The sequence below is a fragment of the Patagioenas fasciata genome, chromosome 2 (assembly GCF_037038585.1).
Source record: "Patagioenas fasciata isolate bPatFas1 chromosome 2, bPatFas1.hap1, whole genome shotgun sequence".
Lineage (NCBI taxonomy): Eukaryota > Metazoa > Chordata > Aves > Columbiformes > Columbidae > Patagioenas > Patagioenas fasciata.
The window spans coordinates 86,194,831-86,221,710 of record NC_092521.1 but is presented as its reverse complement, the minus strand read 5'-3'; the positions used below and the strand labels follow the sequence as shown (position 1 = coordinate 86,221,710).

The 26,880-nt window shown below is 33.8% G+C and overlaps 1 protein-coding gene across 2 annotated transcripts in view; it reads right to left on the bottom strand.

Annotated features, from left to right (window-relative positions):
- The window catches only part of CDH9 (cadherin 9), a 90,443-nt gene that overhangs the window by 21,843 nt on the left and 41,720 nt on the right, over positions 1-26,880 (bottom strand). For both annotated transcript variants that reach the window (XM_065830355.2, XM_065830357.2), the window contains exons 3-5: positions 19,007-19,301; positions 2,875-2,994; positions 366-533 (exon numbers count right to left, since the gene is read on the bottom strand). In XM_065830355.2, the coding sequence (XP_065686427.1) occupies positions 366-533; positions 2,875-2,994; positions 19,007-19,301 (583 nt within the window). The remainder of the gene's footprint in view (positions 1-365; positions 534-2,874; positions 2,995-19,006; positions 19,302-26,880) is intronic.

The window sequence follows — 26,880 nt, the reverse complement described above, 5'->3', positions numbered from 1 at the left end:
AACTACAATGGTCTCCAAAAACTGAACCATAGATTTTGTAATTAAATTCCTTTAAAGGCTTTCAAGTCCCTGCAGTTAGCCTGGGTTATTGTTATAGTTCACATTCTTTCAAACAGAGTAAGAACAGGAAGAGAGTTTTTCACTCCAATAAATACTTTGCTGTTAAAAACATGAAGGCAGAGATTCCTATTTGCCCTAATAATGCTGTGACATAAGCAGATACAGCTGTGAGGTAGTACTTATACTGAAAAAAAAAAAAAAAAAAGAAAAAGAGAGAAAATAATAAGATCCCAGATGCTGACACTGAAACAGTTGATTTTAAAGAGTCTAGCTGGAAAACAAGAGAACAATTAGATGATCTGTACTCTGAGGGAAGTGAGGTGGATTGTTGTTGACATCAGTCAGCGTGATGTTCACAGTGGTAGTCCCCGATAGTCCTCCCATCTGGCCTCCCATGTCTTTTGCCTGGATGACCACTTGATACTGTTCCCTGTTTTCTCTGCTCATGTCTGGTAAAGCAGTCTTGATTATGCCTTGGAAAAGAGAAAAAAAGGAGAGACAGAGAGGTGAAGAAGAAGAAGCACCACTCACTCTAATCTCAGAGTTTTTAAATGGATTCATGTAAGATATACTGTGCAGATGTTAATCCATAAGTACCAAAACAAGATAGACAGTGATAAGCCTTTCAATCTGTGGCTGATTTAATGTAATTTTAAGAAGAAAAGATAAATAAATGTTAACAGATATTATTCATTGTTTGTGATGTGCTAAATCAATTTAATTATTCTTTCAATAACAAAAATACAAATGTATTTGTTGAATTCATTAAATTTTTCAGCTACCATTTCTAATTATTATTTTAATGCATTATGCAATCTTCAGCCCAGATGAGGCTCTGATATTATAGCACAAGGCTGAGCTCTTACATGCACTGGTTTCATTACTTTACAGTGTAATAAATCACAGATATCGATGCCCAGTGTTGGCCACTGTAAATCAGCTAGGGATATAGATAATAAAAGAATTGGATAAGACTGTAAAGTTGGTGTTGGAAAATATTTTTTGGATGTCCAGTCTCGGGTATTTTATAAACAGAAATTAAATGTCTTACACTATGGGACAGCACAAAAAAGAAAAAAAAAAAAAGACCTCAGGTGACAAAACTGAAAGTCCCATGGCCTGAACAAAGAAGCAACCTGAGTCCTTCTGGGATACAAGTCCAAAAGACCTTTGCATTAAAGTGGACACACTCATGTTTTCTTTCATGTTGGATTTTAGTTTGTTTTGTTTTTATTGTTTGTTTGATTGAGGTTTTCTGTATGTTGGTTTGTTTGGGTTTCTTCTGTATTTAGAAGGGTGGTGGCTTTACAAGGCTGAAGTGATGAGAGCTTTCTTTTTTGAAGTGGGGGAATTTAAATACAGCATCATTTTTTTATTGAAGGATTCACACCTCTGCCTTTCCTTTCTTAGAAGAAGAATTTCATTACAAGCTTGGTATGGAACCTCCTCTATTAAACAAAAGAAAATAAGTAACCCTGGAAAACTCCTCCTTCTAGAAAGAAAGTGAAACAACGAAAAGAACCTCAATAGTCTAGTGGTTATGGCACTTACATTTGATCCAGGATTACCAGGTTCTGATTACCATAACTAGGTTTGTTAATATATACAATATTGAAAAGCAAATTGGATAAAAATGAAAGATAATCCCACAACCAAGGATGAGATCCCAGGTCTCCCACAAACTGCCTATCTGCCTAACCATGTATTGCCATCAGTTTAATGACCATGTGGTACTAATCTTTTTTCCTTGCTCATGCCTGGTAAAGATATTTTGTGTAAGGGATTGTAGAAAAGAGAAAAAGGAGTAGGATAGGAAAAGGTGGACAAACCCCACACTCTTTAATCCTAGGCAAAACCATTATGCTGCCTTTTAAAAATATAGCCACGTGACCCTTATTAACCTTTTGATATAATGCTCTTGCTGTATTTGAAAAATAAATTGTTTCAGAAGGAAATTAGCCACCATTTGATCATGCTCAATGGATCAGGAACTTTGGGGATTCTGGGCAAAATTGCACTTTAATTTTGGATTCTCAAACCAGAACAATGTTGATAACATGCAGGAATGAGCTAATGCAAAGTCTTACATGAATTAGGAATAGGTATCTGAATTGGGGAAGATGTTCCTTTTTGTTTCATTTTGAACCCAGATTTTGGATTATAGATATCCAAAGTTCACACAAGTTTTTCTTCTTTGTGTCTATCTCTTATCTGATATCTTGCATAACAGTAAGAAAGGCTTTCATTCATGTTTTACTTCTTAAAATATGAATGCTTCTTGCTTAAATTCTAAGAACTGTTGGAATCAGAATATAGTTTCAAAAAGCAGCTTGAGTTAAAAATTGTCAATGGTCAAGACTCTATCACAAACTTTTAGAAATAATTAATTTACCTTTGAGGTTATACTTTTTTTTTTAATTGTAAAATAAGCTTTAATACTTTCAGGACTCTTTGGACCCTTTACAATATTCTACACCCTTTCTGAACTATTGACTTTTACAGTTAACAGTTGTCTTCCAGAAATCTAATTCACACCAAGTAAAGCAGTAATTCTTTTAAACACTATTATTTTAAGGAAAAAACAAACAAACAAACAAAAAAACAACAAACACAAACCCAAAAGCAACAAAAAAACCCACTAGAACACATACTGTTATTGTGACTCCAGTTTCCATTTAGAAAAAGTGTATCAGTTTCATATCACGTCATGTGATCCCATAGGCCTGTTCCAATATGTAAATGCAAGTGAAAAGCTTATTGATCCCTGCCTCCTGTATCTGTCATTGCAAAAAGTAAGACTGATGAATTACTAACCTGTTTCTGGATCCACTGAGAAATATGGCTGTCCCTGGAGGATGCTGTACACCACTTTGGCACTGTTTCCATAGTTGGCATCATCAGCATCTGTAGCTGTCACTTGAATAACAGATGTACCTAAATGGGTACCAAACTAGGAATCAATCAATTAAGTTTTTAAGCAGGCACCTACTTCTTGTAAACCACAGACAGTGGTTTCAGTATTGAATTCAGTAAAATATTGAACAGCATCCAGTGGACAAATCCAGTGTTATCCTAGCCAAGCAAACAGTAAAATGAATTTTCATCTTTCTCATAACTAAAGCAAAAATCGTCATCACTTAAGTTTCATCCTTCAGTTGAACATGAGTAATCACATAGGAATTGTCATGTCTTTGAAACCCAACACAGCATTAGGGTTTTTTGGTGATCAAACAGTTTTGAAGATTGTTCTCTGGTAAATAACATGTCCTCAGTTGAAACTGTTCACTTAAAAGGTAGGTAGCTGCTGTGTAAAAAGTATCACAATGATTCATAAGTTTGGCTTTATTAGTAAGTTAATCTAAAGCAAATTTCCCCAAACTAATTTTCTGCTTACATGACAACTTCCAAATATTTGAAGCCAGACTGAATTCAAAGTTTTGCCTCATCCTAAGTCAATTTTAGGATGCTTTTTAAAAATGAGCTTGGTTTTACAATAAGAAATTCTGGAGGTTTTTTCTCTCTATCCAAATTATCCATGTATTTGCCAAATAATTGCCACTAAATGATAACCACATTTTTTCAAAATTCACTTATTTTGCATTAAAAATGGTTCACCCATGTCCTATGATCACAGGGAGGTTAGTATAGGCTATATGGGATTAAGACCACTGTGAGCCAATACATTTGGTATAATTTATGGATTAGGAGCAGATGAAAACTTATTTAAAGACTTTCTTATATTAATATACATATTAATATATAAAAGGACAAAATTGTTCTTCACAAGCTTTCATTTCCAAGCAATTTTCAAGATGTCAGGATACATTTTGGTAACACAATCTAGAGCTGACAAATGTTTGGATAAATGCAGGCAGTCCAATAGCTAGAAGCATAAATGTCCTTAACACCTTGCCAAAGGCAGAAGGTTGACTGAGAAGAAGCTCTTTATCCTATTTTCAGCTGGGTATTTTTTATGTGTCTCTACTTACTTAAGAAGAAGAAGGTCTAGTTAGCACTTTCCAATTAAGTGATACCAATTCCTATTCCTTTTTTTTTCTTTACCCTCAGCCTCCCTAGTTTGAAGTTCACACAGATAACTTGCAGTGAAGTATCTGTCTTGACTACACATTTAGCAGATGCTCATTTACCTGTGACTAGTGGAATTGCAGTGAATTATCTCTACTGTTGCTCATCAGCGTATATGAGGGACTGGGGAAAATAGAAATCCAGAGTAATCAAACATATTTATGAAACTACAATATTATCAGGTCCTATTAGATGCGTCTGTTTTCTCGTAGTACATAATACTGCTTTACAGGTAAAGGTGGGGGAAGGATTAATAGAGAGTATTTGCCACGGTTTATTGTTGCCTTGCATTAACTATGACAGCGTGTGTATGTGTGTGTATCTCTGTTTAAGTGAGAGCTCCATTCAAGGCTGTTTCATTTTCAGAAATAGAAGACCAGCCGGGTAAGTGGAGAGGCAGGAAGTACTTTGTCTCCCTGAAGGAGAAGCTGTTGTACTTTCTTCCTGTTGTCAAGCACAATGGCAATCTATTGTTCATCAACTTTATTCGTGGAAGGAGGATTTTAGAAGTGGATTATTTTTACAGACTAAAAAGATTTGGGAGAGCTCTGGAAAACCTCTGGAGGCAAAGTCAGGAATTTTGTTTGGTTAAAAGCCTAAAGAAGGTAAGTGGACAGATGTTTGCTCAAACAACATGGTTCCAAAGATTATTTTCATGTGGACATACTATGGAGAAGCTCCTGCTAAAGACATGAGTGAAATGTTAAGTGAGCTACAGAAATATCGAGAGATATTAAACCATTTTGGGGTTTGAGAGCAGTTGGAGATAGTTTGAGATAGGCCTCTGTTCTTAGGCAATCAGCTGGAGGTATGAACTAGGAGCAGTCATATGGCACTACCCATGCCTAAAATGTTTAGGAACATGTAGAATTCACCAACAAGGATCTCATTACCACATCAGTTGAATTACATCACTTCAGACTGCTTTCTACACAAAGGGCAAACCTAAATAAGGCTGAGACATAACTCTTTATGTTTTGACTGAAAGACAGCTCTATCTAGAAGTCTGCAGGAATAGGGAACTGCAAATGAAGTTTGCTCTTTTGTACAGGATCACAATTTAGTGGAGATTTCCCTAAACTTGTTTTTCTTTGATGCAGAAAAGGCCAGAAAGTCAGTAGCATGAAAGATTTGTAACATTAAAGGAAATGAGTAAAAGCAGAAAAGGAGCAAGTGTCAACAGGTACATAGATAAATGATCCTAGCTAGAAGAGGAACACGTGAGCATGACAGAAGAAAAAAAAAGTCCCGCTTAGAACAAATAAGGAGCCTGAGGAACCAGCCTCAATGGAGAAACAACATGACACTAAAAAATTAAGAAGGAATTTAGAATGTAGCTCAAACATATATATGGAGCAGAAATATATAAAAAGAAAAAAAATAGGGGGCAAACATGTAGCATAAAACAGAAGATGCAATATTTAATAAATAACATATTATCGAGTTCATGTTTCTTAATAGTCTGACATACAGGTATGAGGTGACAATTTCACCTGAAAACATGTTGTCTCATTTTTTGTGTATATAGTGTCAGATAATGGTGGATTGAGAAGTCAGCTGATGTATTGTACCTTTGTTTTGGCTGCCCACTGATCTCCCATCCAGGAATCACAATCTTTGCAGCACTGTGGTGTACATAAACTATGACTGTAATCCCTGCTAATGTGACTAAAAGTACTTTATGAAAGATGCCAGAAAACCAAGCTATTCTGCCTAGTAGAACCTTACATATTCCCTCAGAACTACTTTTTCTTCTCCATTTCACTCCATAACAGTAAAAAGAGATGGACCTTATCACACATTCCAGAAATATGAGATGTGATTTCTATGGAGATTTACTCTCTAAACAATCCCTTGTATTTTGTAAACATAGTAGGAAAACAATTCTCGTAATTTCTTGTGTGTGTTGATGTCTTGGAGTTTCTCTCAATGCTTCCTTCTCTATGACAAAATGAAGTCACCTTTTTGATTATATTATCAGAATTTGTGTTAAAGTAATGATTGTCCCACCAGATAGAAAGATACAATGTGACTAAACTACTCTGTCTTTAATCTGCCTGAAATGCTGTGTGGAGCAGAGGCTTTTGTCAGTGAATAGAATATATACACCATTGTAACATAACATCTAAAACTGAACTGGAAAAGAAAGGCTAAAACTGAACAAAGCCTCTAGCCCTTGCCCTCCTACTGTTCAAATCTTGATACAGTAACTTCAGTTTTCCTTTGGTAGTAATTGTAACTGTGAATGTAACTGTGTCCTGCATGAGAATTTGAAAAGCGTTATGGATGCAATAACAGGTGGGAAACAGTAAAAAGAATGAGAAGTAGTTTGAAGTATCTGTGGCTGAACAACCTTGTGTATGTTTGTGCTTTTGTGAACTGTCTTTTTCCTCTTCTGACCACAAAGAAATTCACTTCTGAAACAGCAATGCCGGTGCCATGAAATGGCAGTGATAAGACAGAGAAAAGAGTAGTCAGACTCTTTCAAGAGTTAATGTTGACTAGCTTTTACATTGCATTTCCTAGTGACTAAAGAGGTACAGTATAAAGTGATCTGACATCCATAATAGATGAACTGCGGATTAGGCTTTTTTTTTTTTTTTTTCATTTTGTTCAACATGTTCTACATATTTACAATTAGAAAACACTCTTCTTTTAGGCAGAGCAGGTATCTGCAGCCTATGGTCAAAAATAAATTAAAACAAAAAATGAAAAGAATGAATCACAAAATTATCCTCAAAATTTGTATTTAAAATAATGATGAAACTCAGCAGTAGAATGTTTCTGGGCCTGGAGCTGCTATGCATGTTGTAAGGTTGTTCCAATTAGAATTAGTTGCTAATGAAACCAATATGTTGAAGGAGTACCGAGTAAAGACATAACATGGCAGTTAATTACTTTGGTTACTCTTTCTCTGACCAGAATGCTTTTATGTATGTGGAAACTGGCCACCTTTATGGAATGGTAGCTCCCAGCAGCCACAGGACAGTAAGTCGGTCACAGGAACTCCACCACTTAAAAACCATTGAAGGCTTGTTTCCTTATTAAATACAAGAGCTGGTGATCATGGTCCTTTGCTCCATCTTAATTGCCAGGATAGTCCGAAAGAGAGAGAGTGTTTTCAGCTGTTTTTATGATCAACCTAGGAAGAACTTGTCCCCATTGATCCTAATAGAAGTAGTAGTTTGCAAAGACTGCAACATGGTAAACTATTGATTAAAAATCCCAATTCCTAGTCAAAATTTCCAATCAACCTTGTAGTTCTGTTTATAATTTTTAATTTATAAAATAATGAAATAAACATAGAGATGTTAATCTCAGGGCCCTTCGTTGTTGTCACATGGCTTTAAGAAGCTTTCTGCTTTGCCGTTCTGTTTTTTCAAATGAAGTTACATGGACTCCTCTGTTCAATCTCTAACACAGGGATGTCAAACTCATTTTCACTGAGGGCCACATCAGACTCATGGTTTCCTTCAAAGGGCTGAATGTAATTTTAGGACTGTACAAATGTAGGAGTAGTGAGGCTGATGTGGCCCCCGGTGAAAACGAGTTTGACACCCCTACTCCAAAGGTTTCACTTTAGAGCAAAAAGGCAAGCTTAAAGGAATCAATTTTTAATAACTGCCACTTTTTTAGGGCTAACTTTTGCATTTCTAACATACATGCCTGTACAGTTCTGCATTTTACAATGCAACACAGGTTTATGATTTTTTTTTTTGGAAAAAAACAAATTAGTTTTCTGCACCTATATTTCATGTGCTTTATTTTTTCTTTTTGAGCTTGGCTTTTGTATCTTTTTATTAGATTTTGGGTGGTCTCTTTACTATAAATTTCTGTCTATGACTGAGAACTAGAACCTCTTTCTCGTTCAACTATAACTGGGAAGAGAAATTGAGTCTAAAACAGAGAAAAATTAAACAAATTCCAATGTTATCTTTGCCATGGGCTTTTAAAAAATCACATCAGTTAGAGAACTATTTTTAGACAAAAGCAAAACACTTTTAGATCTTACATGGGTATATATAAGTATATATAAATGTAAGCATATATGTCTGTGTATGTATATAAAGACAATGCTCCTAGAATATTAAGTAGGCTTACTCTAGGGACTTTTCAGTTATTATTTCTAAACATTTAATTTATCTTGAAAAGTGTTCAAATGTCTTGACAATAATCTGTCAAATAACATGTTTGCGAATTGGTCACAAGTGCATTGGCTATTGATTGCAAGATTACAGTCACAGTAAATGACATACTGATGATCTCACTTGGACAAATCTCATCTATTTGAAAACTCCTGGTTGGAAAAGACTGAAGGCGTTGGCTTTCTGACATGAAGTTTTGATGGAAATTTATGGGGTTTTGGCAGCAACTCAGTTGCTTAAGTGCAGGATATTGACATGTGTACATACTTCAGTGCACAGCAACTTAGGTTGTTTTGCTTAAATTACCAATTAGGCGTGACAAATATGTGTTTTAAACATGACGATATGAACAACTTTAATAAAGAATAAAACTAATACTTTCACAGATCATAATCATGTTTGATCTTAGATTCACTGTGTCACAGATTTATGAAGTTGTAGGAAAAAGTTATTCCGGAAAGTCTTTTGAGTCCTCTGGATAGATAGCAAGTAAAGTAAATGTGAGCATCAGGATTGCCATGCTTGTGAAAACTGGCAGATGTGCATTGTGCTAGATATTAAAAAAAACCAAACAGTGATTGCCATGAGAAATGCTGTAAGCTATCTTGTTCCATGTACTTAAGCAAAAGATGAGTATCAGTGAGAATAATATAGAGTAGTTTTCCAATAAACAGAAGTTAGACACGATAATCCAGGACAAGCCTTTTCTTACCTTCATTTTCTTGACTCTGAAGGCTGTGTATGACACAGAAAATTTCTGAAATGACTACATGATTGGCAAGGAGAATTGGTGATGTATAATAGAATTCAAGCTGAATTGTTAATTGTACAAAGAAAATCAGATATGCGGTAACTACCATCTCTATAATTCACCTTCTATATTGCTAAAACCTTATTAATTCTCATAGCTATTTTCAGTATATTATATTTCTGTAATATATATAAACATAGACGTCTATTATATATGCATACACATATAGATATATATGTGTATGGGCACATTTTAAGTAAGAAATTTACTTATATAACAATACTGTATCCATTATGAGCAGACATTCATACTTCTTCCACCTCAGTAGAGAGCCATTTGACGGTCAATTTAAGGAAGAATAGTGGACTTCTTTTGCAGGAGTAATGTTGCTTTCCTGAGTTTGCTGCTCTTAGGCTGGTGGTATGCTGCAGCTAAATCATTTGTAATAGAAGTAGTCCTAATCATTCAGATTCACATGATGTAAAGCTTTCATTTCTCAGTAGCTATACTAAAACTAGAGGCTAAGGGTGGAGGTGTATAGCTCATGAAATGGACTTCTGTGACAAATTGATCTGTTTGATAAGACCGTTATCTCCTTCGAAGACTAAAAATCATGTCAGAACATATTTATGTACATTCTACTGTGTGTGACACTTAATAGCATTAATTTATGTTATATTAAGAAAAGATGTATTTGTTCTTACACCCAAATATGATTCATTGTATCTAGTTTACACATTTTGGAAATACTTTGAAGTTATAGAGAAATCTGGTAGAAAAACAACACCACGAACAACAAGCTACAAACTACCCTGCCTTTGTGCTTTACTTTCAAAATAGATACGTACTTTAGCATGATTTAAAAAAATAAACCCAACATTTTATACTCAGCTGCATAACTTCCAGAACTAAGATCTGTATTCAGAAAGCTTACTTTGCTTTTAAACTGACTGCCATGATGTAGTTTTAAGAAAGGATACAACACATGTATGCACAGGGTTCTTTGCTAACACCATGTAATCAAGTTACTTGTGTTGTTTCAGGTGTCTGAAAAAAAAGAAAAAATCCTTTTCTTCATTTAAATGATTTCTGTCAATGGAATTTCTCAAATGTTGGATCTGTAGTAGTCTGGGGAGACTGGACACACAAATCTAAGTCAGGAATTGTAATTAATTATATATATAAGATAAATCTGTTTGAGAATTGGTTATAGGTAGCCATAAAATGCAATTTACAAATTATATTAAGAAGTATTATTTCGCTTTTTTTTATCCTGTTTAATCAAAGTATATCTGAGTTGCTTACCATTAACGCTAGCACTTCCAGAGCATGACCTGCACTTAGACAACATATTACCTCTTCCCACTATTGGTTTGCTTATTTTAATGTCTGCCATGTTTTATTTTTAAGAAAGGATACAACACATGTATGAACCTATTTGACCTTTTCCTTCTGATAAATGTGCAGGTGTTCCTAATGTTAGCAACGTTAATTAGTACTGGCTATTTCAGTCCTTACTACCAGCAGTTCAAATTCTGCAGGCTCCAATATGGTCACATGAATATAAGAAGGGGTTCACTGCACCTGTTATACTTTCGACTGTCTTAAAAGATGAAAAATTATTTGGTGGCTGGTAGCCGCAAGAGCTCATAAGTGAATAAATTAGGTGTCTGTAAACTGGCATCATGCATAGGTATTCAGTATTTACTGTGGCTCTGAAAAGAGGTTGTACATGGCTGTGAACTGTAACACATGTTTATATCAAAGAATGTATAAAGGGTGTAGGTTCATATCAAGAGGTATATATACCAGCTGAAGCAACATGGCTGTTCCTTAGTATTTCCAGAATGTCAATGAGATTTTTACTTTTTAGATGTGAAGCTATGAAAGATAGAAAGGTAAAAGGACTGTGGTTTATAATCCAATCTTAAGGACAACATCTCTGACAATGCAGAATGTATCCTATTGTACTGCATTGCAGTGTGAATAAAAGTGCTGATGTAAAGAATTCAGGCCCATTATGCTTTTGTTCAGAGATTATAGTGTTATAGATGAAAATTTACTGAAATAAAAGGAAGGAAAATGGATATATCAAACAATTTTTTAGTGTATGACACAGGTACTTTTAAGGCTAATTTCAGGCTCTAATCTAGAGAGTTTCAGACCTCTGTTTTTTTGGTGTTTTTTTTTTTTTTTTTTGGTTTGTTTTCTTTTTTGTTTTTGTTTGTTTGTTTGTTTTTGTTCGTTTGTTTGTTTTGTTTTCAACATACGCAGATAATGGGAAATAATACATGTGTTGTAATAAAGCAGCCAGGCAAAGAGTATTACACTGATTCATTTCAGAGACATATAAAGGGATCACACTTAACAAAGCCCAGGCCTGGAAATTCCACTAGGCAAAAAAGACTGTCACTCCAAGGGTGCTGTGATGTCTGTTGCTGCAGTAGCTGAACATATTTCAACATATCTATGGAGTAGAGCTGTTCTACCCTTCTGCTAATTGATGGGAAATTGAGACACAAAGGGATGAAATGAATTTGTGGTCACCTTAAGAATTCATTTCCAAAATTTAGAACAACTAATTTACAAAACCTAAATGCCTCATATAGTGCTTCACAAGTCATCCATCCTGCTTACTAATTGCTGTGTTTGAACTCCTATCACCTTATTTCTTCCTATGGGAAATAGTTTAGGCCAGTATCTCATGAAGGGTCGGCAGGTGGAGGTTTATGAGAACTTAGAGAAGGCAACAAAGTTAAACAATGAGTTCACAGCAGCTCAGTTCCCACAGGACAGAAATATGGAAATTATTTATATCTTCCTGTGTTTACTGCAAGCGCTAGCTGCCTTTACTTGCTGACAGCAATTCTACAAAACCCCAATTTTTTCCAGCACCAAGAGTGAGTGATCACTCACACAGGGTGAATAGATGGTTCTGATTTTCCCATTGTGCTGCCTCTGACTTGTTGGTCTTAATAAGAAACCAAACTTCCTCCCTACCTCTCCTCAGAGGAAAAAAAAAAAAAAAAGAGAGAGAGAAGAGAGAAAGGAAGTGAGGCATCATGTTTAGAAGATATGAAGATTTTGTAGCTGAAGAAAAATGAACACATCACGTGATTTTTTTAGCTGAGGTCAGCTACTGCTATATTAAACCGTCTCTCCTGCTTTTACCTGTTAAACTTTGCATGCTCTTGTCACCTCCTCAGCACCAGCTCTGGCATCTAACCTCATGTGACCTGACCCAGGGAACAAAAGTAACAGAAAAATACTATTGACCTTGAACAATCCATTTTTCTGATTCTTTCACTCAAACTTCCTTCTTTTGGGTTTAGAAGGACACTGAGTAAGGTATAAGAAACCACAACTAGGAGCAGAGAGACCAAATGAAGAAAAAGAGAACTACTACTTTTGGCTCTAGCTTGAGATCTGTTTCTCTGTAATGTTAAAATTTCAAATTTGTGAATCATTTGAATTCTTCAGAAGCATGGTTTGAATCTTGCTAAGGCTGATTTTTGTCCCTCATTTTTCTGAATGTGCAGTTTCTCTCAGTTCTTTCAAGTGTGGCATTAGTACATTCTGATAAACTTTGAAGGAACTATGCTGTTTCTGATGACTTATGAGGAATTTCCAAATTTTATGAATAAGATTTATTTAACTTTCCTTCTTAGCTTCATGTATATATAGATAATACACAGATATTATTTTTTATGTGATACCCTATATTATTTTCTTAAGTATTTATCTTTTCCTCAGTCAGTTACAAAGAATGAAGTAGTATCACTCATGGGTGAAATTATTTACATAAAAATAAAATTAACAAAATGATGAAATAGAAAAAAAAATATATATAAATTCAGTGTTTGCTTTTAATTTCATACCTTGTTTTGGATCTTGACCTGAGCTTTACAATGATAATCATGCCAAAACGTTATTGTTAAAACTTAGTTATGTTACTTGTTTGGAACTTAAAAGGAAACTACTGCTTTTCATTTGTATCAGAATGTCTGTTTCTTTGTTTCTTGAAATCACATAATTATTTGGGACTATTTTAAACTCATAGATTTTCCTCTGAGGATGGTTTAATTCTGTTTCTTTAAGAGTCAAAACATGTACATTATATATGATTTTGTTTCTCTTACTAAGGACAAATCTCAGGAAAAAAATAGTAGTTACACATGGACATTCAAATTTTACAGAAATCATGTACATCAATCATGAAATAAAGTCCATGTGGGGAGATCTTAACACTTACAAAACACCTAGCTTGAAGTCAATGGAGCTGTACAAATTAAAAAAAATGTTTATAGCATCAGAGATCTAGAAAGTATCTTCCTTGCAGAGTAAATTTGCTTTTTGCCCTGAAAATGCTACACGCACTATATACATAACTATGCAAATGATGGAATAATATAAGGAAAAAAAAATCATGATCTAAATAAGATTCCTTTAGTGTTCCAATGATTTTTTGTTTTTTAATAACTGGAAATAAAAAGTCTCACAGCACCCTCACATACTCTTTTGAAAAAATTCTGCCTTATGCCATATACAAAATATTTATAAAGCATTCTATATATTTTCCTAATAAAAATGTAGTGCAAACCTATTGTAAATAAAAATGCTATGCATGTATGCAACAGAATACATGTGAAAAACTGTCAAAGCCCCAAAATGCCCCAAATTTCTTAGAATACTACATTTTTACTTTTAACTGTTTAACAAAAAAGAGTTTTTTGCCTTTTTCACCTTGGTGCTATATTTTAAGAAAGGCATTGAGCTCTCATTTTATGTCTTTATTTTTTGAAAGAAATTTTTATTTTCATTCTAAAAACTTGTATAATAAATAATAAAGAAGATAAATTAAAAGACAATAAGATACTGCATTTAGAAAAGAGAACCTTATACAGACTCTGACAGTTACAGAAATTTTGAAATTCTTTAGTTATGGTGGCAAATGCAAACAGAAATACAGCAAGTATTCTAGCTACAGGATTTCTGCCGCTGTACTTAGTTTCAGTTAAATGAATTTTAATGCTACATTTTAACTGCAGAATGTAAAATATGAAATTGTGGATAAAATATTTGAAATATATCTTTCTCTTAAAGGTAACTCAATAATTCATTTTAACACAGAGTTTATGTTAACTATTAGCAACTATTAGCATTCTGAAATTTTTCAAGTTAGCAAAATAGTTTCCGTAAGCTTCTGGTAAAGTCAAGAAAGTCATTTATAGCTTCTTTTATAAGCATCTGAAACCAGGGAAAATATACAGAGAAGAAAATATAATTATTTCCTGGTGAAATACGGAAGACGAGAGCTGCATCCATTTCATCCTTGACACACATCTGCAGATTAATGCTTACTCACATAAGCAAATCCAGAAATAGAAAATGTGATGGTTACTGTATTTGGTTCAGTTTCTTTTTTTTTTTTTTTCTTTTTTTTTCGTTTTAATTACCATAAAACCTACCTCTTCTTGTAAGAGTTTCCTGTACAACATAACAAACTGTTCTTCAGAAATAAGTGGTTATGATCATGTGATGTTGAAAACATGATGTAAATAAAACCAATCATCAGAATATAGTCTTGCTTAAATCCAATAGTAGCTGTTATGCTTACAGATTCCCAGGAGACACTACAGAAATTGTGAACAACAATAATGAAACTTCTAACACAATCATTGTGTAATGGATGTTGCAGTACATACTATTGCTCTCACAGACAACAGTACGGTAATAAAAATGATAGTATCAATGCATATTACCCTGTGTGTTTTACTGCGATTTCATCTCTCTTTTTCTCTCTTTTGCTTTGTGTGTATGTATTTTGTATATATATTTTATTTAGAGTAGCTGCTAAATACAAGACATGTTTAAGCACCCTGTAATCCTGTATGTCTGAGTTGAAAATTGACATATCTTTATTTCATATATAATGTCCTTCTATAAAACATAATTGTTAAACTAAAGGATGTAGTAATATTGACCAAGGAGTCAAAAACGGTTGAACTCCACATGACATCTCATTGCTAACTTCCCTTTTTACAAATTTCCTAAGAACTTTATTTATATCCTAGAGAAAATTGGTATTCAAAATGAGGCATAGGGTTAGTTTTGATTATGTTTTATTTGATTGGTTGGTTGGTTTGGTTTGGTTTCTTTTTGTGTTTTTTTTTTTTTTTTTCATTGGTTGGGGTTTTTTTTGTAGGTTTGGTTGGTTGGTTGGTTGGTTTGATTTTGTTTGTTTGTTTGTTTTAAGAATCATATTTTAGCTGGAAAAATACTTGGCTCGTAGCTTCTACTCACATAAATCTTGAAGATGAAATGAGTAGATTTTAAGTATGATGAGAGCTGTACTTTTCTTTCCACATGAAGAGGAAATCGGAAGATTATTCTCAATATGCATACTATGTATTTAGCTTCTCTGAAGTTTCCTCTTATAGTATTTCTAAAATACAGTCAAATTGAACAGGTTTTGCTTCAAATCCACCTGCTCTTCATTGTGACCAAGATTGCATCATACAGCTTTGGCATTCCATGAATTTAAAATGTTGAACGTCTTTGGTTCCTTTACGTTCTATATTATGTTTTGATTAACTTTTATGGGTCTGTTTAGCATCTTTTTCTCATTTTTTGGAACTATTTTTTAGTGAACCAAGTTGCCTAGTGTGACATAAATCACAGGACACTTCCAGTCAATTCTAACACTCTTTAAAAATAAAGCTACAGCAGTTATTATGCTCCGGATCTTTAGTATAGTAGCTGATTTTAATGAGAAATCCCATGTTATTGAGTTTTAGAATCTCTTAAAGTCACTTTCTCATTTAATTTTTCAAGTTAATATCGCTGTGAGCATTTAGCATGATCATTTCCGTAAAAGCTATCTGAAATGGCACTGCAGACAGCTCACTTCAGTGGTTTTGATTGCTCCAAGTACTAACTTTACTACATAGCATTTTAGGTATATCCATAATGCTGTTGGAGATACTACTGGATCCCATTTATGCATAGCAAGGTTAATTTATGTATAGCTTGATGGTTTCAGTGCAGATAATACAACATAGGATCAACATAAACTAACGCACAAAGTAGTATTCATATTTCCCCTCAGGCTTGGATATGTTGTGCTGAGAAGTCATGTTACATATTCACTGTTCTTACTATCAAACTAGTTAAACATGAGCGAGGTTTGCCTATTGGTACTGAAAATCACACATTCTGTCAGAGGTGCTGACTTATCATTTTCCCTTGTGTGCTTTAGACCTAGTTATTCCAAGAAGCAGTCAGTTACACAGTGAGAACTATATAGTATGATGTGTCATTTGAATAACAGAAACACATGCTGCTGGAAACTCTGCTAGTGATGATTCCTCTTCAACATCTCAGTCTTAGTGACATTTTCCTAAGCTTTCATAAATATTTCCTGTCATATTTGTTGAACTTGGCAAACATACTAAATATAATAGTTAAAAAAAATATTTTAAGACACAAAATTGGGATAAATTAAAGGATGGGAAGAAACTGAGGTTTTCCCACACCTTTTTGACCTACTTATCGTGAGATTAAGTGTTGAGGTATAATGAACCTACCTGCATAATTGACAATGTTGTAAATTCGTGATGTTCTGCAATAAACTATATATTCAGAGAAAAAAACAATATTTGGACTAAAGAAAGAAAAGCTAGTGGTTGTTCATTAAATCATATCTATTGAACAAAGAATAATTGCAACTGCTTAAATGATGCTTTCATAGTACATCGGAGATTTTTTTAATTGGTATCCTAACCACTGTATAAAGTAGGAACCATGAGCTACTTACACAGCCCATTGCCACACTGTATCAGTTTTGAGTTTAACACTCTCTTTCCTTCTTTTCCCTGCATTTTGTTGTATATATTGCCCAGTGTATATTTGCTGGCTTACATTAATGTAGCTTTCTTCTGTTTAGATATTTCAAGCACTACAGTATCTTCATTCTGTATTTTATGTATTCTCTTGTGTGCTTTATGGGAGGGTTTACAAGAGTACCACTTGCTCACCTGTAAGTTGTATTCTACTTATGGCAAGAACTTCACCTTTTCACATACAAGTAATTTTCTTGAGTTAAGATATGCTTCCTTATCTGGAGGAGAATAAAGGAACTCAAAAAAGGAATATATTAGTATTCTTATGACCGACTTCAGAAGAATAGAATTTCTGCTTCTTAGATGGACTGATCTGTGTTTGGGTTCTTACACTCTGCTAATATAAGAAATTACAAAACTACTTCTATTTGTTCAAATTCAAATTCTAAGAATGGTCATTCCAGTGTAGCTTTTATATTCTCAAATGCAAATGTCAACAAAACAGAGCAAAGAGTAACTCAGATCCCTTTTTTTGCCTTCATATTGGAAGCTATGGGACTTTTTTTACTGTTTAAATCATTTTCCTCTCATTATCTTTTCACAGTAAAACTCACTTTTTTTTTTTGGGTCTTTTATGGACACTTTCTCAGCTTAAAGTACGTAATAGTACTTATACTATCGTCATCCTCATCAAATATAGACATCTCATAGACTTAAAATTTCACAGACAGTATCAAAGCACTGGATCCTTTTATTCATGCTTCTCTATTGACTCTAATGGAGAGTAAAGCTGGACTAAGTGATACGGATAAAGATGGACATCATGCCTTTTATGCTATCTATTCCTATAGAGGTTCTTCCTTGCAAATATATTTAAAATTAAATATGACAGGTTCACTGCCAACATTTTTCCTTCAAAGATTATCAGCAAAGCAAATTCTGAATGGCTTCTCTATTTTTCATCAATCTTTTAAAGAATGATTCTTGATCTCTTTGCATTACACGTAGTAGTGTAATTCTTCCCTTCTTCTTTTTATAAAAGAGAGTTATAAACTAGAGTCCTGTTCCATTATACTTCTGTTACTACTCTGAGAGATAATTATTGGCTTCTGGAAATTATTTCACAAAGATACATATTAGTCACAAATATTGATTGATATTTTATTGTCCCTCTTATCAATGCCATCATCCAGGACTGATTTTGCAAACCATTACAGTAATTCATGATAAGTAAATAACTCCTGAGAATTCATGTTAGTTGTTTCCCACAGCCTATGTACTTTTTGTTTACTCATCTCATCAGAGAGACTGTCTGTACTGTAAAAGAGCAGAGCACTTAGGTAATCATAACTTCTGATGAATGTGTGCTGGTGAATGTTATCTATCAATTTATATTATTTAAACAAAACTCAGAGAATTATTTTCTTTCAATGCTATGTTTTTCACCCGTCTTCTATCACTCCACATTTTCACTTCTCATTACAGCTGTTGTGAATAGCTGTGTTTATCCATGAAGAAATGCATTTTTAAAACAAAAAGAGTTATTTATTTGAAGAAGGTGTTCATATGGTTGATATCTTAAAGAAATCCAAACAGACAAGTCTATATTAAAAAAAAAAACAAAAAACAAAAAACAAAACCAACTACTGATATCTATACCAAAGAGGAAAAATAATATAAAAACATGTATTTGCAGAAAAATATTCGGCATAATTTTGATACATCATGATTTATATACTTACATGTTTAAGGCTCTCTGTCTCTAAAGGTGTAGAAAGGTTTGGTAAATTAGATTTTACAAACACAAAGATTGGTATTCTCAGCTGTGGCAAAAATATGTAGTAACTGATAAGGCAACCATATATACATTCCTTGATGGTTTTGATAGGCTTAAAAAAGTAAATAGTAACTTGAAATGTGGCAAAAAGATTAAGAAGTGAATGAAAATGTAACAAATAAATAAAAGCAGGAACCAATAATCTGTGATACATTACTGGCACCATAAATTGTTCCATGGATATTCACACGAGCTAGAATTAAGTGCCTCAAGTAATAAATTACTTAAAAGTTCCAGATGAACTCAAACCCATTTGTATTTTGTATAAATATACGTTTTTACCTACCAACTCCAGACATCTCCGGAATACTGGCGATGTATGTGTCCTTGGTGAATTTCGGTTCATTGTCATTGATATCATGGATTTTAATGATAAATTCAGACTCTGGCTCCACTTGTCTTCCAGTTTTTCTGTCTATAGCCTTGGCACGTAGCACATACAGGGATTTTTCTTCTCTGTCCAATTTCTTTGCAGCATGAATATCTCCTGTATTTTCATCTATAATGAACAGACTGCCAGCCCCATCTCCTGTTAATATGTATTTTAAATTTCCATCTCCTTTATCTTGGTCAGTGTGTAGCTTCAGGGAGGTAGAAAAGAAGAATTCTATAAATATATGTATTGTTATTACAGACCAAATCATTCAGCATATATGAATAAGTCTGTACAATCTTGACTATAATTGGGGTCAGTAGTGGTTATCTTCTGTTTCACTGTTGGAAAAATTGCAAATTTGAGACTCAGTCATACACAAAAAAGGACACAAGTGACGGTAGAAGATATTGCCATAGTATTTAAAATGGCCAGCTAAAACAAAAAAAAAAAAAGATATTTCTTTGAATAATCTGTCCAGAAACTACCAGAAGTCTCCATTTTGAAGATAACAGGGGGTGTAAAACTCCTAAGTTTCTGTCCGCAAAATAACACTTGTCTTCCTATTTATTGACTGCTTATAAGGCAACCAATCACCTTGTAACAGTGTACAGGAATGGGGTTATAAGGATTACAGCTTCTGAAATTCCCAAAATGAGCTATAAATTCTCTGATCTAAGCAACTTCAGTTTCTAGTTGCATTCTTTTTTTTTTTTTTTTTTTTTTTTTTTTTGTGTGTGTGTGTGTGTGTGTTAGGCACATCTTACCTCACTTAATTACTTCCTTCCCTCTAGTCCTCTCCACTCCGGAGAAATAATTTTCAAGAACGCTAGGAGGTAAATTTTCAAAGCAGTGAGTGGCATTTAACAGTCTTTTTCCTACTACACCTCTTAATAAGAGTTCAAAACTGTATCCCTGTGAACTTACAGGCACTGATTAGTTTGCCATATAGCAGCATTATGAAAAAGTTCCTAAAACCAAAGCCAAAACAAGGTATTGAAGTTGACCCACAAATTAGAAATTCTCATATAATACTCCATTTTGGAAGTCTGCTTTTCTAATTTCTTTTACAGGAACCCACAGATCCTTTTTTATGTGCATCAGCATCATATTTTCCTTAGATACATGTTTACAGTCACATCTGGCCATAGAACGGTAACCTGAGTGTTTTTCAGGTGGGAACAGTAAGAATCCAAACATTTTTTTGGTTTCTCCAAGTACAAAAAAATAACATATCATCTACCTGAGAAAATATTGTTCAGTGTCAGTAAAGCTGTTATTCTAGATAGTCACTAGAGCCAGATAAGTTATATTATACCACTTCTTTCCTTGTTTTATTTTTTCTGTATTTCTGCCAGTGTTTACCTCCATGTTTGTAGCTGGGTTGTTACATCTTCTGATTACTCCACGTGTATGAAGGGCAATTGTGGTGGATACTGTTACATTTCTTCACTTTTTTAACACTATAACCTAGTACATACAGCACTCAAAAATAAAAACTCTCTGTCAACTTGCCAAGTCTACATACAATATGGAGAAAATAAACTTAAATATGGTATGGATATCTTGACATATAATGTGGAAAAGAATGTAATTCATATACAAAGTTCATAAAAATATTTTATTCTTGTTTTCATATTTGATCTGATTTTCGTAATTGATTCTTATTTTCAGAAAAAAAAAAAAAAGTTAAAAGTAGACATATTTGTATGACAAGTACAAAACCTAGCATCTTTCTCTTGGTCAGGTGATTTCGTCTTGCACCACACAGGACAATTTCCTGTCCCTAAGAAACAGTGCACATTCATTCTTGTTGAGGTACTCCTCACCTTATGGCGTAAGTATAGTTTTCTCATCTTTTCTTGAGGTAGAACCTTTTTTAAAATATGCCAAAGAAGAATCACATCTCAGGACTTATGACTAGCACCTGAACCTAGTTTTCTCATACAGATAGGCCAACTTCTTTTTAAATCTTTAAAACATCCAACTACCTGTTACAATGCCCTGTGTTGTTATGTACCTCCTTAACAACCTCAGCCAGCTGGGGGAGCAGCCAGAACAAGAACTACGTCTGAAAGTTGAGTGCAGGATCAATCCCATGGGTCAGGAGAAGTGAAGTCACTAAACATAAAGCCTTAGGGAGGCTGGAGCCTCCATAAAGCTATCATCCTTTCTCAACACTGTGTATCAGGAAGTACCTCTCAATTCCTACACAATAAGGCACCACTGACTAATCAGTAATTTGTTAAACTGTTTATAGTACCAACATCAGTCATGTAAGTGCTTGCATTAGACATGCAAGTACTCGTAAGCTGATTAGATGCACATTCTGTCCTGTATTCACAAAGTTATTTTTTTTGTATTTTTGCTACAATTTACCTCAATCTCTGTAGGGCTTTTGTTCCTTTGCATGTACATACTCCAACACACATTGTTACTGACAGAAATTCATCTAACTTATGAGTTAAACTAGTCTCTGGCCCACACATATTATCTCCATAACAGCCTGTCTGAGAGACTGCAAAGAAAGAGACTTAAATTATAGGAATCCCAGTCTTTTATTGTCAGGACTGCTATGCATGGGAAGAATGGACTATATCCAGAGATATTAGAATTTTCCCACTTTAAAATCAAGCAGCCGTTACTGAAACTAAATCTCAAACGATTTTGAATTGGAAAATAAAAGAAAAAAGGAGGGAGGAGGTAGAATGAGATTTTTATATTTTTTGCCTTGATTTAGAACAGATAACAAAATTCTTAGTATAAATAGGAATATATTGTATACATGGAATTTTATCAGAAATAGTAAGTACATAATACACATTTTATTTGTAATTACATTGGGAATGTTATTTTAATATAATTTTATTTGACACTGTGGTAACAGTGTAGTTCATATTTTAAAACTTACTAAATGCCCGGGTAACTCTGCTACCTAAAGAATCTTCCAGAGACTAGAAACTGACTTAAAGCTAGCACTTTACTTACTAAGATTGCAAATTTTGTTATTTGAAATTTTTTATTCCTCCTTTCTAGACTTGGAGAGCTGGTCATCTGCTGAAAAGATGTCCTATATACTAAAATAAAACAAATGCAGATGAGTAGAAGAGATACAGGCTGTGAATGTAAATAGTGTTAGCTTGCCAGCCTCATCTTGATCACTCATATGAGCAACGCTGCTGGTAATCCAGGGTTCATAAACTCTTGAAACAGGGCAATGATGAGCAAATAGTTGGAGCATTGATCTCTACTGCACTAACAAGAGGTTCTGGAAAAAAATCACATCTTTCCATTGCCATTCCCTTACCTTGCTCCTCAACTATACATAGGTCTTTAGAGAATATATTAATTTATTTTATCTGTCTTTTCAAGCTATCTACAAAAGTACATCAGGTAGCTAAAATTGGGAAGGGTATTTTAAGCTTCCTGCTGTTCTGAGGTTTCTACTAAATGATAAACAGAATTTTCAGGCATGACAGATGTGAGAATAGAATGTGATTTCCTAGAAATGAAGAGTTCCACTTCCTATTGCCAGTTTTCTGTTACCAAGTACAGTTACAAACTATCACATATTCAACATGTAACTATTTCTAATTTGTATGTATGGGGTTTTTTTGAGAAATCTTCATTAATCTGTGAAGTAATTTTGCAACATCATAGTTCATGAAAAAAATGGGATCATTTTCATATTTATCAACTAAAAAAAGCAAAACATTATCCGGCACCTTGTAGAAATGAAATCCTAGTTGTGTAAAACAGAACAATCCAACTATTCCTCACTATATTAGAATTATATAATTATAAAACAAGCTTTTAATTTAGGAAGCAGAGTAATTCCATGTAAGATTGGAGATATTTATGCAAAATAAGTGTAAGAGCATATACATTTGTAAAAAAATATATTGCAATCTAATTTTGACCAATCTCTACTGTTTCTTTATGACAGGTAATCTTCTATAAACTGCTTAAATATTTTGAATTTATAATATAAAATATGATAACAGCTTTTCAAATTTTAACTGTTCTACAGCAAGACTACAGAAAATCACGTGCAACAATGTGGTGTGTTTTAATATGTTTACAAGATATTATGTCCTTTATTCACTAAACCAAGGAACAAGAACAGACAAATTTTCTAAATCCTATTTCCAGTTTTAGTAAACAGTTTTACATGGAAAATAATTTGTGGTTTATTTTTTTTAGATTAGTAAACTGTTTGTGTGTATGAGGGAGGTTCAGATGTTGAAACTGCAGAAACAATATTAATACATTTGATCTAAAGTAAACTTTGACTGCTGTGGTTTCCCGCTACATTTTATAGAGTCAGCAGGCCTGGGGAAGTCCTCCATTTAGTGTCAGAAGAAAGTAATTTCTGTAGAAATATTTTGTTTTGTTTTACTCTACATGTTCCTTTTTCTCTATTCGGCCTGGAGTATGTTAGCAAGCAAAAGCTTTATATGAGCGGAAAATGAACTTGTCAAAAGTGTCCTTTCTCATATCATAAGCTGTTCATTCTGCACTTTCTATAAACAACTGGCAGGTTAGAGGATAACCATGAAATATTTTTATAAAGGAGAGCAAATTAAAAAACACAAACAAAAACAAAAACAAACAAACAAAACAAAAAAAAAAAAAAACCACACACAACATCAACAACAAAAGAATAACCAGCCAACCGAACAAAAACCAAAACAGATAATAGATTGCTCAGTATATAGTGACCACGCCAATAACAAATACCATCCCAATTCCATTCGATATCTAGCATCAAGTCATCTGAAACATGTCAGAATGAAGACATAACTTAGAAGATGCACTGCTGAGTATCTTGATTTCTATTTTTTTGTCCAAATTTATTTCTCTATAGTGTGACTGGTTAAATGTGTTCTCAGCACAACTTTTCCTAAGAATCATCAGAGACAAAGACATTGGTAATGGTTATGGAAGTGACAAGTATCTATTTCTGTAACAATGTATCTCTTACAAATATTGGCATATTTCTAAATGCTCACTCAATCTTTTTGCTTTATTTACGTAGGAAAAGTGTACATCTCAAATTAGCCTGTTTTGTCAAAGCGAATTGTTATCTACTATCTCAGAGTTCTGTAGGATAATGCCATTGCCCCTAAATTATGTTGCTCTTTTGGCTTACCCTTTACACCTATGTAGCACTCAATACTTACCAAGAAATGGTGATTATAACATGTAACTGACTGGTTTCAGGAAGTATTTTATTTGACCATGAAGTCTTAAAGTGTCTAAGGCTTATCTGTAACTTCTGTCAAAACTGTGATTATTATACACAGTAGATAAAATATCAGCATTGTTTGGAGGGAAAAGGTATCACCTAAATTACCAAGTTCAGGAATTGGTATGGAATGGCAAAAGAAAACATAGAGGAAAAATTTAAAAAAAAAATGTTGCCTTAGAAAAGAGGTCCCTAGAGGCCCATGTTTACAAATACTTGGCTGTTTCTCATTAATTCGATTTTAATTCAATAACTTTCCTGTGAACTGTGCATGTGGTCTGGTTCTCAGCTCTTTGTAACAGAGGGTAACTCTTTGCAAGTTAGACAGACGTATAATCAACTGGAGAGAGGACAATCAATGGACACAGTGAACAAATTACATAGCGATATGAAGGAGATTTAGAAGCAAGAAATTGCCAGACTTCATTTCAATTTCACATTATTTACAATTTATTTCTCTACAACTATTGTTGAAGATGAAAAGAGGAGAAAAGAGTAAGATGAGCTACTCATGACTGGCGAGATTGTTATGAATAAATACAGCGAAAACATATATTTGATTGCCTAGAGAAAGATGAGGAGAAAGGAAGGATGAAGGCATATCAAGGAGAGGGTAGATCTATTGTGGTAGGTACTGCACTAATGCTTACAACTTAAATAGTTTCCAGTGTGCCTCTGTATTACGTCAGAGAAAAACGGTTATTGTGACAGTTTTCTTACCTCCACTGCCTCCACCCACATAATTGTTTCCAGCAGAGAATCCTGATATCCCAAAGTCCTCTGTATCAGACCCTATTTATTTGCTTGCCTTCTAGAAAGTATGAAAGCTGTTCATTCTTACTTTTAAAGCAAAGACATCTTGGGGAATGTTGTAGTCAAATGAATTCTTTTCAGTGTCACTTAACTGGTACATCAGGTTGTTTTAGTAGGAGATGAAGACCACGCTGATTTCCATATTGTTGTGGTGGAACTGCTACCAGAACACAAACAAGGGTTTGTTTGCTGGGGTTTTGGTTTTTGATTGTTTGTTTGTTTTTTGTTTTACTTCCAGTTTCTGGAGGCATAACAATAGAAATGTGAAGTGTAAATGATGTTAGTTATTTTGGTTTGAGGTCATCACAAGTCAGTAGGGGAAACTAGGAAGCTAAAAGAGACTTTTTTTTTTTTTCCCTGTGAAAGTGAAAACTGAACCAAGAGTTACATTGGTATTTACTTTTTATATCAAATGTATTTCTATTTAAGGTTTTGCTAAACCACAACACAGATGTGTAACTTCAGATTGGAAAACTTTTCCATAAAATTAACATAATGAAGCATTATATTAATAGTTTGACAGCTAGAAAACGTTGAGGTTTTGCTGTAATATATACAGGTCTACTGATTCTGAAAACTGTATAGGCAAACAGTAAAAGACTGTACATGGCATAAACAATCAACTTAGCAAAGTGTCATTAACTGTCAGCTTTAGTATGATTCCTTCAAATATGCTTCTATCTCCTTAAAGGTGAAATTGGTAAGCATGTATAGTAAGAAATGGGAAGCAACAAGGAAGCACAAGCTATTCAGGTATGTCCAATGTGATCCTTTCAGAAACAAGACAGAAAAAAAAGAAAGTTTCTTTATTTTTAGGATTCCTCAAACAACTTTTAATCACAGTTTCTAGCTGAAGCTTCTGGGCTGAGGAAAGAAACATGGAAAATATAGGAAAACACAAGCTCGTGTGTATATTACTTTTACAAAGTCCTGTGCCTATTTGCATCAAATTTCTATTCATATATGGTGATTGTACTACACTATTCATTCTGAAGCTGTGGCACAGAAAAAGATTGAGTTGTCCTAGTCTACCCAGTATGTATTAAAGTACAAATTGATTTGACCCCAAGAGACTTGACTGTAATTATCACTCGAAACTTACTCCAAGTAAAGAGGGTTATGTATACAGACATGGAAAAGAAGACAGTATTTATGAAGGAAGATGGATGAGTAGTACCTAAACCAAAATAAACTAATTAATACAAAAATTACAAGAAATGTACGTGGAATAAGAGCTTGTAGCATCTCAGCCAACCCTAAAATCTCACTGAAAATAAATTCAATGCTAGTGATAATGTTAATCAGTGCCTTCACTGTGTGATTTCAGACCTTTGTGAGATTTACAGAAGATAGGATACAGCACCAACAGTAGCTCTGTCAATATTCTTCTTCATTAGCATTTTAACTAATTAAGAACTCTAAAGATATCCTAATAACTGCAGTAATTCTTCAGTGTGGATTGCAGTAGCAGTAACTGCATTGCTTTAATTTTCTATTTATGTGTGTTTAATTGAAAGTTTTATGCATGTGTTAAATGGTAATGTATTTACCTGACTTGAATTTGTGAAATCAGCACAAACTTCTTAATTAAACAACCAAACTCTCTGTGTGATAGTAACCTAAGTGACTGTATATTAAACAAGGCAAATGACATTTACTTTTCTTATCTTCTGTTTTCCAGCATACGGTTCTTGTGTTTAGCTGTCTATTGTTACAAATTCTCCAG